This window comes from Nycticebus coucang, chromosome 2 (assembly GCF_027406575.1).
Source record: "Nycticebus coucang isolate mNycCou1 chromosome 2, mNycCou1.pri, whole genome shotgun sequence".
Lineage (NCBI taxonomy): Eukaryota > Metazoa > Chordata > Mammalia > Primates > Lorisidae > Nycticebus > Nycticebus coucang.
In genome coordinates, this window is record NC_069781.1 from 100,767,124 (window position 1) to 100,779,896 (window position 12,773).

The 12,773-nt window shown below is 42.5% G+C and overlaps 2 protein-coding genes across 10 annotated transcripts in view; one reads left to right on the forward strand and one right to left on the reverse strand.

Annotated features, from left to right (window-relative positions):
• LOC128575608 (spermatogenesis-associated protein 31D3-like) overlaps positions 1–8,630 on the reverse strand; it is a 30,894-nt gene extending 22,264 nt beyond the window's left edge. For 2 of the 6 annotated variants that reach the window (XR_008377047.1, XM_053577397.1), the window contains exons 1-3: positions 8,417–8,630; positions 544–699; positions 63–141 (exon numbers count right to left, since the gene is read on the reverse strand). Coding sequence is in view for 3 of the 6 variants with exons in the window: in XM_053577397.1 (XP_053433372.1) it covers positions 63–141; positions 544–566 (102 nt within the window). In the remaining 3 variants the exon portion in view is untranslated. Of the gene's footprint in view, positions 1–62; positions 1,565–8,416 lie in introns of those variants that run through there. The other 4 variants (XR_008377046.1, XR_008377045.1, XM_053577418.1 and 1 more) reach the window with 3 other exon arrangements.
• FBP1 (fructose-bisphosphatase 1) overlaps positions 1–12,773 on the forward strand; it is a 91,659-nt gene that overhangs the window by 65,657 nt on the left and 13,229 nt on the right. For 2 of the 4 annotated variants that reach the window (XM_053577306.1, XM_053577323.1), the window contains exon 7: positions 3,123–3,260. In XM_053577306.1, coding sequence (XP_053433281.1) covers positions 3,123–3,260 — 138 coding nt within the window. Of the gene's footprint in view, positions 1–3,122; positions 3,261–6,255; positions 6,472–12,773 lie in introns of those variants that run through there. The other 2 variants (XM_053577315.1, XM_053577333.1) reach the window with 2 other exon arrangements.

Below are 12,773 nucleotides of genomic sequence, written 5' to 3' on the forward strand. Positions count from 1 at the left end.
GCACCCACAGACCTGACATCACCAAGCTCTGCCAGGATGTGTTTTCCCAAATGGCCACATACCTGACAGGGTAACTGACGGCCACCAGGGAAAATGAGAAGGTCCTCGAAAATATGAATAAACTCACCAGCTTGAAGCATCCTGAAATGAAAGACATTGCTGTAAGCAAGTAGAAACTTGAAGGAATTTAAGGCAAAAACATGGCAGACTGCAGCCTTACCGGGCTCAGATCAAGGTCACAGAGGAGGTGGCCGCTCCTGAGCAGGCAGCTCGTAAGTTGGATGCACATTCAAAAAAGGCTGGAAGCCAAGCACAAGAAGCTGGAGAAATGATGAAAAACTTTTTCTATGGAACAAAGACTCTTTTAATGGAGAAGAACATTTTGTAAGACCTAAATCCTGAGACTAATGAATTGTCCAAATTCCTCAAAAGGAAACTCTTCTGGCCGTCCCAGGAACATCCCACCCCTGGGGATGGACTGTGGCTACTTGCAAACCTCCTTTGGGCAGTGTCCCTCCAATACTCACACTTAGAAGTCCTTACCTTCCACTTGAATGCTTCTTCATCCCCTCAGGAGAGAGATGCTCTTCATGTTCAGGATACTCCTGGGCTTGCCAGCAGATGCAAATGAAAGGACATAATTTCTCTGGTGGTGGTTGATAATTGCATTATTGTCTGAAGAAGCTGGTTTTTGAATTACTGTGTAAATAGTTCTAAGTTAATGATGCTAACATATTGTTAAGGAGATTCTAAATTTAGAAACCAAAATAGACTTCTTTGTTGCAGCTTATCACCTTGTGATTGTCACTAATTTACTTTTCCATAACATTGCAAATATCAGAAAAATGTTAAAATAATTATAGGTCGAGACTTCTAGACTGATTGGAAATAGTGGAAGGAGTGTTTTGGTAGCGTCCTGTACAGGATGGACTCCTCTTGTCTCTTTTCTATATGAGTCAGATATCTGGGGATGGCTGACATCCTGACATGTGCTTCCACTTGGAAATGTGATATAGACAAAGACAAATGTATATGTGTGGTTTGTGTTGGGTGAGTGGGTGAGTGGGTGGGTGGAGGTTGCCACTCATAAAAGAAAGCATTTTATGAAATAAATTCTAAAAAGAATGTTATGACATCTATTCCTGGGTACTCCAGGGTCCCCTGCTTTAATTCCAGTCCCCTGGGATAATTTCCCGGCCATTCTTTATTCTTGCTTTGGAAGCGAGAGAGCCTGGTTTAGGGAGCCAACACCATTATCAGAAAATGCAAAAGACCTCTGTCCAAGTGAGGGCACTTTGGAATAGGGAGGTCTATAGAGTCTATTGTATCAACTCAGACCCTGTCCTTAAGGAGTTTATTTTCCAAAAATGAATTCAACCTTTTTAATTTATGGGAACTCCATAATAGAAGAATGACAATGCCATCTATGTCCAGACAGAAGCACGAAGCACGGATTCTTTAGAGCAGCAGCATCTGTACAATGACCTGTGAATGTCACCTTTAAATGCTGGATGCTTTCAATCCTGGTGACTTACAGAATCACCAGAGTTTAAGGGATGTCATGTCCCTTTTTTTTTTGCAGGAGAAATTATTTCTAAAGAAGGTAGGGACTATACTTCCAAAATTCACCAACTCAGTCCAGAACCTCTCTTAAGCTCCAACCTATAGAGTTACTCACTCAGTTGTACTTGTTTTTCCTTAGGGGCTGCTACCACCAGAACTAGATAAAGGGGTGCTGGAGCAATGCCCTGCAGGTGTTGACCACATGACCCTCAGGGACTGCAGGGCACTTGGTACAATTTTATTAATAAATCTGAGGATGCATTTAGATTTTACTAACTTGGTCCTTATGCCCCCTGAACCCAGTTTCTGACTGAAGGAATTTTTTCCCCCAGGCAAGAGTGTTGATATACAGAGATTTTAGTGGTTTCCAAAATTGAATCATTAAACAACATAGCTGGCCCACAATTTAATGGTCAACAAACATCCTTTATGTGTTGATGTAACTTCTTCCTCTCATTGCTGATGGCCCAAATTTTCCTGAAAACATTAATCTGGGGATGAGGAACTGGGACATATGTACGTTCAGGGTCCTTGTAGGTGAGGGGCCTCACTGCCAGTGGAAGGGGCGAAGGAAAGAAAGGAGATGCTGGGCCTCTTTTTTTTTTATTAATTATTTTGCTTCTCATGTTGTGACTGCTTGAGCTCTCTGTGTAGGCTCCAAATTATCACTGTCCTTTCTGCCATTCATGAAAACACCCCTGTGCCAGCTCCAGAATGACCACAGCAAACCCCGGTTCCTCCAGTAGGCTTTACCCCGTAACGCCCTTGGTGCTGTGCAGTGTGCTGTTGGCTGCTGTTTCCTGGCTCCTCCCTTGTCCCTGCTGTCTCTGTTTGTAGGATAATATTTAGAAATAAACATATCCTACATCAAGCACACAAAGTGAATTCAGTGTGAGTTTAAAATGACTTGCTTTTCTTCCAGAGGCTTAAGGGACCTGGACTCCCTTGGGATACCCGCAGAGTTGGCTTCCCTGGAGTTATTCCATAAGCCATTTCTCTGAAGCTGTACACCCCATGAAGCCTGAGATCAAAGGGCATGCCGCTCTTCCTCAGAGATACAGGCCAGAGGGTTGACGTATGTTAACAACATATTGTCAGAGGTCTATAGGTGCTCTGCCCTGAGGAAAAAACACAGTCATTACTTCATACTGGGTAAACTGAGTGAATGCTTGAAGATATTCTTCCATTAACTCTGTTCCCCTGTGGCTACTTTCTTCTTTATGATTTTGTTTACACACCTGCCCAGAGATTAGTCAGTATTTAGAAGAAGATGTTTACTGCAAACGTGATTGTGTTGATGTGGGTAACAGGATATTTCCTTTTTAGTTGATTTCAGATAGGTAAATTGAGGTAATGGTGAAAATAACAGATAATAGATTAAGTGTGTATGTGACTGGAAAGGTATAAAATCAAACCCCTAAATAAAGATCTTTGCTATATGCCATGTCATCTTGTGTAGTCTGCTTCTTGACTTAATAATTACAGGAGCGAGTTTACACCCACAGCAAAGCTGCTGTTCGTTCGTGTCTCTGGTCATGCAACACTGTTCATCCTCCTAGGCTCTTGGTGAATTTGTCCTGGTGGAAAAAGATGTCAAGATTAAGAAGAAAGGAAAGATTTACAGCCTCAATGAGCGCTATGCCAAGTATTCTGATGCTGCCACCACTGAATATGTGCAGAAAAAGAAATTCCCTGAGGTGAGTGAAGCTAGTCCAGGCTACCAGCATGGAGCCCGATGTCACTGTGGGGTCCTGTTTGGGTGGTGGCTTAGGGAACCTGGCTGGAAGAAGTTGATGCCATTGTTTATGGCTCTGGTCACTGTAAGTGTGGCAGACTCTGTCTTTCTTCATAAGCAATCAATATCTTTTATAGCTAAAATTTACCTACCAAAGGTAATGCTTGACTTTACAAATGAGTTTTTTGCAGGAGAAATTATTTCTAAAGAAGGTAGGGACTATACTTCCAAAATTCACCAATTCAGTCCAGAACCTCTCTTAAGCTCCAACCTATAGAGTTACTCACTCAGTTGTACTTGTTTTTCTGAATAACAGCACTACCTCATAGACTATGTTTTAGAAAAGATGAAAGTGAGTTTGAGTTTTGCACAATTTATATTTTACTTGTTCATTATGAGTATGGGTGTGGGAGAGAGAAAGAGAGATCAAGTGAGAAACCGAGTGTTGAGTTTGTGCTGGGTGCTTCTTCATGTCTGAGGACACAGCAATGATCATTATTGACCTCACTCTCCTAGGTCTAGGAAGAGACAGGAAAGACATGAATGGTATGATCCCTGCCCATAGGTCAGTAATTTTATTTCTATGCCAAGACTAATATGCAAGAAATTACTAAGGAACAAGATAAGAGAATATGTAACTGATACAAAAATTTACAGTATAGATGCAATCTGTAGGACGTCATGTCCCTTTGACTCACTTGGTAGAAGAGATAAAAAGAAACACTTGCAGAACACTGCACAATAGGAGCTTTTGAGTGGTAATGAAAATGGCACGTTTCCTTTGAAAGAATCAAGCTTTGGCTTGGCGCCTGTAGCACAGTGGTTACAGTGCCAGCCACATACACCCAGGGGGAAGCTGGACAACAATGACAACTGCACCAAAAAAATAGCCAGACATTGTGGCAGGGGCCTGTGGTCCTAGCTGCTCAGGAGGCAGAGGCAAGGGAATCGCTTGAGCCCAAGAGTTAGAGATTGCTGTGAGCCGTGATGCTATGGCACTCTACTGAGGGCAACATAGTGAGAGTCTGTCTCACAAAAAAAAAAAAAAAAAGAAAAGAAAGAAAGAAACAATCAAGCTTTTAGCCAATTATGAGGAGTGTCTGAAAAATAAATATATGAAGATTGCTGCTCTTCTTTCTCAGGTTAAGTATTTCTTTCTTTTCTTTTCTTTTTGAGACGGAGTCTCACTATATTTCTAACTTTACCACTCATTTGCCTGACAGATGTGCTGGGGGAGATAGCTCCTTAGAGAGTTGGTTGGATTTTCTGGTGGTTTGTGAGTCCAGGAGTGACTCATTAACACAACTACACCACTAGAGGCCTGGGTTTAAAAATATATCCAAAGCCTGATCATTTCTTACTGGCTATGCTGTTAGTGCCCCCGAGGGCTAAGGCTGCAACACATCTCAGTCCCCACCTTTAGGCTGCTCAGTCACTAGATTACTAGCTCCCACCTGATCCTTGCTCTGCCACCCTGAGAGCGGAACTTGACGGGGTACTTCTCTCATAATGGCTCCATGTGGCCCACAGATGAACACTATTAGCTCAGTCTGGGGCCCTAGACAGCGCTCAAAGTCCTCCACACTCTTGTCCAAGTTCTCCCAAGGTAGTTCAATTGAGTGCCAAGTCCAACAAAACCAAAGCAGCTCACAGGTAAGGCCTTTTCAGTTCGCAATCTCACTGCCACTTTAATTACAGCTGCAGGTAGGATTAGACTGAATGAACGCATGCAACTACTTGCCAGTTTTCCACTGCTTTTGTCCTGCTCCTGGGGTCCAGAAGTCTCTCGCTAACTCCCTGTGTCCTCAAAAGGATATTTATGGTCAGATCCCACAAGCCAGAGATGCCTGGAGTCTTGTCTCCCCAGACTCACCATGCCTGGTTGCAAGGAAGCTGTTACTTGGCCGCCATCTTGCTCCTCCTCCTCATTTTTAAATTTTTTTTCCCAAATGATAGAAATGTTTGATGAAACGCCTTTTTCCTTGGTGTACAGCTGTTCACCTTTCTGAGCCTATTCCGCAGTTCACTGTGACCAGGAGACTGAGCTCCAGTCAATGGAATGTGGGTAGAAAGTGGGAACTCCATTTAGGCCTGATCCATAAAAGCCTCTCACCACCATCCTCACTGATCTTTCCCCTTGTGCCTGGTGCAGATGACCATGCACCTGGGAAAGCCAGTTTTAAAGGTGGGGCTATGATAGAAGAAACTGTGATCCACAAATCACTGCCAATCAGGAACAAAACACCCATTGAGGTTTTGGAGAGAGAGAAATGATTTCTTATGGTGTTAAACCACTGAGGCTATAGAAACCAGGTTACCTGAACTAATCTAAGACAAGATTTTTCCAACATTATTTACTGAAAGTTCATCCAGTCACCACTAATTGCAAACGCTTTATTTATGTATGTATTTATTCATTTATTTATTTTAGACAGAGGGTCACTCTCTTTCCCAGGCTAGAGTGCCATGTTTTCAGCCTACCTCACAGCAATCTCAGACTCCTGGACTCAAGTGATCCTACTGCCTCAGCCTGCAGAGTACCTGCCCTGATAATTTTTCTATTTTTAGTAGAGACAGGGACTTGTTCTTCCTCAGGCTGGACTTGAACTCCTGAATTCAAGTGATCTTGCTGCCTCGCCATCCAGAGTGCTAGGATTACAGGCTTGAGCTACTGCTTCCATCCTATGAAATACTGTTACATTTAGCATACACTAGAGCAGCACATAGAAGCATGGTCATGGCACTGTCTTGTGAACTATAAATTTTACTGAACTTGAGTCTCAGTTTTCCCATAAATGAAATGAAATCAATGAGAATATCGTACATACTCAGCTTTGAATAAATGATAATTGTATTCCATGTTGTTATAATTATCATATGCTAAGCTCCCTTAAGCATGGGTCTATTCTAAGTCCGTGATATATTTGTCTGTTCCTTGTTTCCTTAATGTGTTCTAGGTCTTGCTTTTGGATTCAGTTTTCATGTGGTTGGACTTAGTACCACTCCAATATTTGGGCAATTGGGCCTCTACTGTGCATCTCAGATTTTATAAGGCCCTGCTTTGGCTCTTCTCTAGCCCCTTCCTAGGAAGTGAAGAGTCTATGGGACCTACCCCGACTTCATCTCCTCTCCTTCAAGACTATGGACTTTGGGCATGACATTCAAGAATTCCCTGTCCACCTGGCCCCTAGGCCACTCCCAGAGCCTGCACAGGTCTGTTCTCTGGCTTCTACCTCCTCAGGCAGATCACAGTTCTCGGGAGAGCTGAGGAGCAGCCAGTAGAAGCCTTCTTGAGGTGGACTTGGATGGAACTCAGACTTGTAGACGTTGGTTTCTGTATGGGTGGTGTGAGTTCCCTTGCTAAAGATAAAGATGGAGCCAATGGTAGGAAGAAAAGGGGCAGGGAGCAGAGAACATAATTTACAAATCTGCCTTTGCACTCCTAGGTAATTTTTGCAAAGTGTAAGGAAGCCCTTGGCTGGATTATATACTAGGAAATATATATATATATATATATATATATATATATATTTTTTTTTTTTTTTGTTAACATCTGTGGGAGCAAAGTTTCAGAGTCCTCACAACAAACAGATTTTTATTTTGTGATTTCATTTGACTGCTGATATAGCTAGGAATAAATCAGACAGTGGTTAAAGAAAAAGAATCGAGTTTGAAATAATTGCTCTACTATTTTCCAGAATTTGGTTTTCCTGGTGAAAGGCACAAGGCAATCTAATTCTTATCTCTCCCACTTACCCACTCCCAGAAGCCTTTAGGATGTCCTCTTTATCTTTGGTATTTTGAAATTGTGACATTATACGTGGACACCCAGCTCTGCATCCTTCTGACTTGGTCCAGTCCCCACTTGTCAGCTCCCTGGACTGCAGTCGTGGGTCCTGGCCTCAGCCATCCCCTGCACATTTCTCCACCCACAACCAGGAGGCTGTTCAATCCTCAGCCCATTAATGTCATCACTCTTCTCTCCATCTTCTAGGGCTCCTCTTCATTCACAATGACCACACAGTCCCCCACAGCCAGCAGGCCTCACAAGCACAGCCCCCTGCACCTCTCGAGCTTCTTCTACTGCTCCCATTTTGCCCCCTCCACTCTAGCTGCACTGACTTCTCCTTGTTCCTCGACCACACCAGGCCTGCTCCTGCCTCAGGACCTTTGCACATCCCTCTTCCCCCTGATGGGAAAGCTCTTCCCCAGATATCCTGCATGTGCACTTCCTTGCTTGGTCAATTCCTCGCTTGGTCAATTCTCTTCTCAAATCCCACTTTGTCAGTGATGTATAAAATTGCAACCTCTCCACCTCCAGCTCTCCCTGTCCCTTTTCCTGATGCATTTTTTTCTCTGCAATTTATCTTCAAAGACAATATTTACTATATATATTTAATATAGGAAAAACAAAAGTGTCACCCACAGTCCAATGACCCACGGATTTTTATGTTTATATTTTCTTCCTATCTCATATTGTATGCAGAAATCTGTGTTCCAAACTTTTTTGCTTTATATCATCAGCTCTGTTACAAATTAACATGTAATATTAGTAATAATATTTCAAATTATTATATTACGATTACATTACATTTTGGTATATGATAATTATTTTTTATACATAATGCTGCGGTGAATATCTTTATGCTTGAAACCTTTTCATGTTTGGATTATTTGCTTAAAAAATGGTATTCCTCAGGCGCTGTGGCTCATGCCTATAATCTCAGCACTCTGGGAGGCCAAAGTGGACAGATTGCTTGAGCTCAGGAGTTCGAGACCAGCCTGAGCAAGCACAAGACCATGTCTCCAAAAGAAATAGCTGGGTGTTGTGGCAGATGCCTGTAGTCTGAGTTCGGGAGGCTGAGGCAAGAGAATCTCTTGAGCCTAAGAGTTTGAGGTTGCTGTGAGCTATAACACCACAGTACTCAACCCCAGGGTGACTGAGTGAGACTCTGTTCCCCACACCACCACCACAACCCCCCCCCCCCAAAACAAAGTGGTATTCCTAGGCCAGTCTTGGTTTTAGGTTCTTGATTCACATCACTAAATTACTTTCGTAAACCTGTAAAATATGCCAAACAGCCAAATTTGAAATGTTAAACCAATTTGTAAACATACCTTTAAAGGTACTCCATTTTCATACCTGCATTCTTAGGATAAGAGGAGCCAGAACTGACTGTGGTTTTCTTTTAAAGCCTCTTCTCCAGCTGTTACAGAGCCATCAATTGGCTCTCTGCCCTATGTACACTGAAGCCAATACCAGGACACTGGCCTTTTAGAAAAGAAGGGCTATTGCAAGTTGTCTCGTAAAGAGACAGGAAAAAAAATCCTTAAATTTGTCTCTGTTATTTGGGGCCTAGGCTGAGCTTTATAAGCATAGGATAATGGGGAGTGATCTTATTGGAACTTGCCATGGGGTGATGCCAGGGATCAATCTGATTGGATCCTGGATCCTGCCATACAGTGTCCGCTTCTTAATTCAGTGCCCCGTCCTTAGTCTGGCTCAAGCACTTAGGTTCCACCTATGGTTGCACACTTGGTTCATCTGGGCATGCTCAGGTTATTTGACCTTCAACCTTAATATCCATGGCAACTGAAAATCAGTTCACAGTTTGTTACATAAAAGTTGAGCCAGATTGGTCTGGTGCAGTTACACATCGACCTGAGGGGCCAAAGGTAGGGAAGAGGGGCCAAGAAAGGATAGGGTAAAGGGGCCCTGAGAGTCTTATGGTTTGGGGCTCTACTTCTTTGGAGGGTCTGCTGAGGCTTGTTTGGACCCAGAGAGATACAAGCAAGGGTTGGGACTGTGGGTACTGGATTGGAATATAAATTAAAATCAATAACTATAGGATTAAAAATATTCATTTTATGGGGTGGTCAATGGTTGGGTGTTAGAAAAAAATATTCACTTTATGACCTATCAGCATTGTGATAGCATTTTGTATGGAAGTTTTGCGTCTTAGAAATAGGCATGATAATATCTAGCACTTACCTCTTATAAAAGGATAGATTTGCGTATTTAATATTCCTCCCATGACCAGTGGTATATAAGTATAGAGTTAAACATGTATTACTCCCTTTAGTGATGAGTAATATTTACATGGAGAAGACCCAAGGTAAGGATAATTATTTGGATGAAATAATTCCAATCCCAAATTCTTGTTTCCTCATTTTAATTAAAATATAGAAATACATGAATTCTCGAGTTCTGGCTGAGAGCAGACACAATAGTATAGATGCTGTCTCCCAAGGAGATGCAAAACTGAGAAAACTGAAAATTGTTAGTCTGTGAAATGATTTTTTTAATGAGAAGACAACAGGAGAAATAAATAGAAGAAATACTAGTAACAGCTGTTGTCTGGGGGGTGGCTTAGAAACAGGGAGGAAGAAACACCCTTCATTTCTGTGCTGTCTGAATTTTATAACAAGTACCTGTATTACTTGTATAATGATGCATCAATCAATAAACATAACTCAAAGATGTCCCCTATGTCTGCTGGTGCTGTCAAGAGGCCCTATCTCTATGGTCTTTGCTATTCAGTCAGGTGATCTGTAGCACTGAGCATTGCAGGAAAATCCCATTAATTGGGCTTCAACTATTAAGCAAAATTTTATGATGGAAATGGCCGTGTAAGGAACTGTTTTCAGTTATCTTGGAAGCTGCCTTTGATTTATTTTATGAAATGTGTCTTGAATGACTGTCAGGTGCCAGACGCTGGGCTTGATATGGCTCTAGACAAATCAGACAGGCTCCATGTGGAATTTATAGCAGGATGAAGACAACAATGGTGGGTGTGGCGAGGAATAGGAAATATGCAGGGGGCTTTGGGAGCATGGAGCAAGGGGAGTTTCCAGATTCCTGAGCAGTGAGTAGCTGTTGTTTAGTGAAGTCAGGAGGCAGTGGGGGAGGATGTAGGAGAGGCCAAGGTGAGGGGGACAGTGTGTGCTCAGGTTGGCCTGCTCTGTCCTTTGCAGTGACTGCCAGACAACCAACAGCTGCTGCGTCCTTGAAGTGGGGCCAGTCTGGATTGCGGAACATATCTTAAGTGTAAAACACACACAGGATTTCAAAGATAGCAGGAAGAAAAGTATATAAAATATCACATAATGTTTTAGAGTGGTTATATGTTAAAATTGTAATATTTTGGATGTATTGTGTTAGATGAAATCTATTATTAATATTAGTTTCACTAATTTTAGTTTCACTTTTAGAAACTAAAATTAGTTTCTACTCAATGTGATTATGTACTAGAAAGCTTAATATTATGTATGTGGAGCACAATATATTTCCACTAAACAGCACTGTTTGGAGTTAACTGTGAGCCCAGTGTGTTTCTCGGACCTGAAGTTATTATAGCACAGTTGTGCTATGGAAAGCAAGGGAGGTGTGACCACGATCAGTCTAGGCACGAAGCATGACTGTCCCTTGGAGGTCCTACTAGGGCTGGGACCTGATAGCACGGGAAGCCTTTGAAGAGATGCCAGCAGGCCAGTGGTAAGAGCAATCTGCATTTTATTTATTTATTTATTTATTTTTATTAAACCATAGCTGTGTACATTAGTATGATCGTGGGGCACCATACACTTGGTTCATAGATCGTTTGACACATTTTCATCACATTAGTTAACATAGCTTTTGTAGCATTTTCTTAGTTATTTTGCTAAGACCTTTACATTCCACATTTACTAGGATTCACATATACCCTTGTAAGATGCACAGCAGGTGTAATCCCATTAATCCCTCTCCTTCCCCCTCCCTCCCCCCTCCCTCCCCTCCCTTTCCCCCTTCTCCCTATTCTTAGGTTGTAACTGGGTTATAGCTTTCATGTGAAGGTCCTACATTAGTTTCATAATAAGGGTGAGTACATTGGGTACTTTTTCTTCCATTCTTGAGACACTTTACTAAGAAGAATATGTTCCAGCTCCATCCATGTAAATATGAAAGAGGTAAAGTCTCCATCTTTCTTTAAGGCTGCATAATATTCCATGGTGTACATATACCACAATTTATTAATCCATTCGTGGATCTATGGGCACTTGGGCTTTTTCCATGACTTAGCTTTTGGAAAGAGATTTGGAAAGCAATCTGCATTTTAAAGAGCACCTGGCTTTTGTGGGGAATGCACTGGGAGACGGAGGATTCCTGCCACCATCCATGGCTGCTCTGTGCCTTTTGCCTAAAATCCAAATCCTCACCAGGGCCTACAAGGCCCTTTGCACCATGCCCCCCACTTCTGCTCCCATCTCCTATTGTGCTGTGTCTTTTGCTGTCTTTCTGGAATGGGGCAGAATCTTCTCCATCTCGGGACCTTCTCACTCGTCAATCCCCTTTACCTGGAATGCTTCTGCATAGCTTTCTCAGAACTGACCCACTGTTACTGGAGCTTTCTCTCAGCTCTACAGTCCCCTCCTCAAAGAAGACTTCCCCAACCCTTTCCTAAAATATCTCCCCTCTCATTATTGTAATTATTTCCTTCAATGCATTTATCACTAATTGAAATTATCTCAGGCTTTATACATTTACATGTCTATTGTCAGTCTTTTTGCATCAGGATATAAACTTGGGAGAGTGAAGGCCTTGCTTGTCCAATTTGTCCTTGTGCATGACAGTTGGAGCTATAACCTGTAAGGAAAACGGGAGAACCTGGTAGCCAAGTGTAGGAGAGAGCCCCGGACATAACTCTAAGGATGTAAATAAAGAGGGTGTTCTGGGCGCTGGTGACTGAAGGAACATTTTGGCAGAAAGAGGCGCATGATGCCATGGAAGGCCCTGAAAGAGCATGTTTAAAGAAAGATCTCATAATAAATAGCAGGGACTACTGCCTAGTATCTGTAGGCCATGCAGACTTGGGTAGCACTGGTGGCCTTGATGAGAGGGTGGAAGCCAGACTGCAGGGCAGAGTACAAGGGGAGGGGAGGGAGGGGAGGAGCAGATGTACACAGCACCTCTCCCCCATGGAAGGTGGCGGTGGGAGATCCCAGGGTGCAGCTGGAGGCCTAGGGACTCTGGGGCCCCTAGAGGAATTATTTTGCAAATAGGAGATAGTTGAGCAGATGGGCTGAGGCTGAAGAGAAGGTGAAGTGAAAGGGGAAGGAGATGTGGGGATAAGGGACGTTAGGGTGGGAACTACACTGTGGGATGAGAAAGAATTTTTGATACAAAGATTAGGATAGAAAGAAGTAAAATTTATTTTATTTTTCCAGAGAGAGAGAGAGAGAAGAACTGTCACGGCACATGAAAGAAAGGGGGGGAAAAAAGAAAAGAAAAGAAACCGTTAGTGTGGATGGTAGGAGGTTTGGTATTTTTAAAGGGTCAAAGGGAAAGAAAAAACAGTTATTTTCGACAGCTGATAGCAAGAGGCAGATGTGAAAGGGCTATGTTTAGTTTTTCCTTTTCCTTTTTCTTCTTCTCTTTGGAATGTGTTCTTTCATGAACTGGGGAAGAAATTACAGGCATTCTATCATTTCAGTTTTT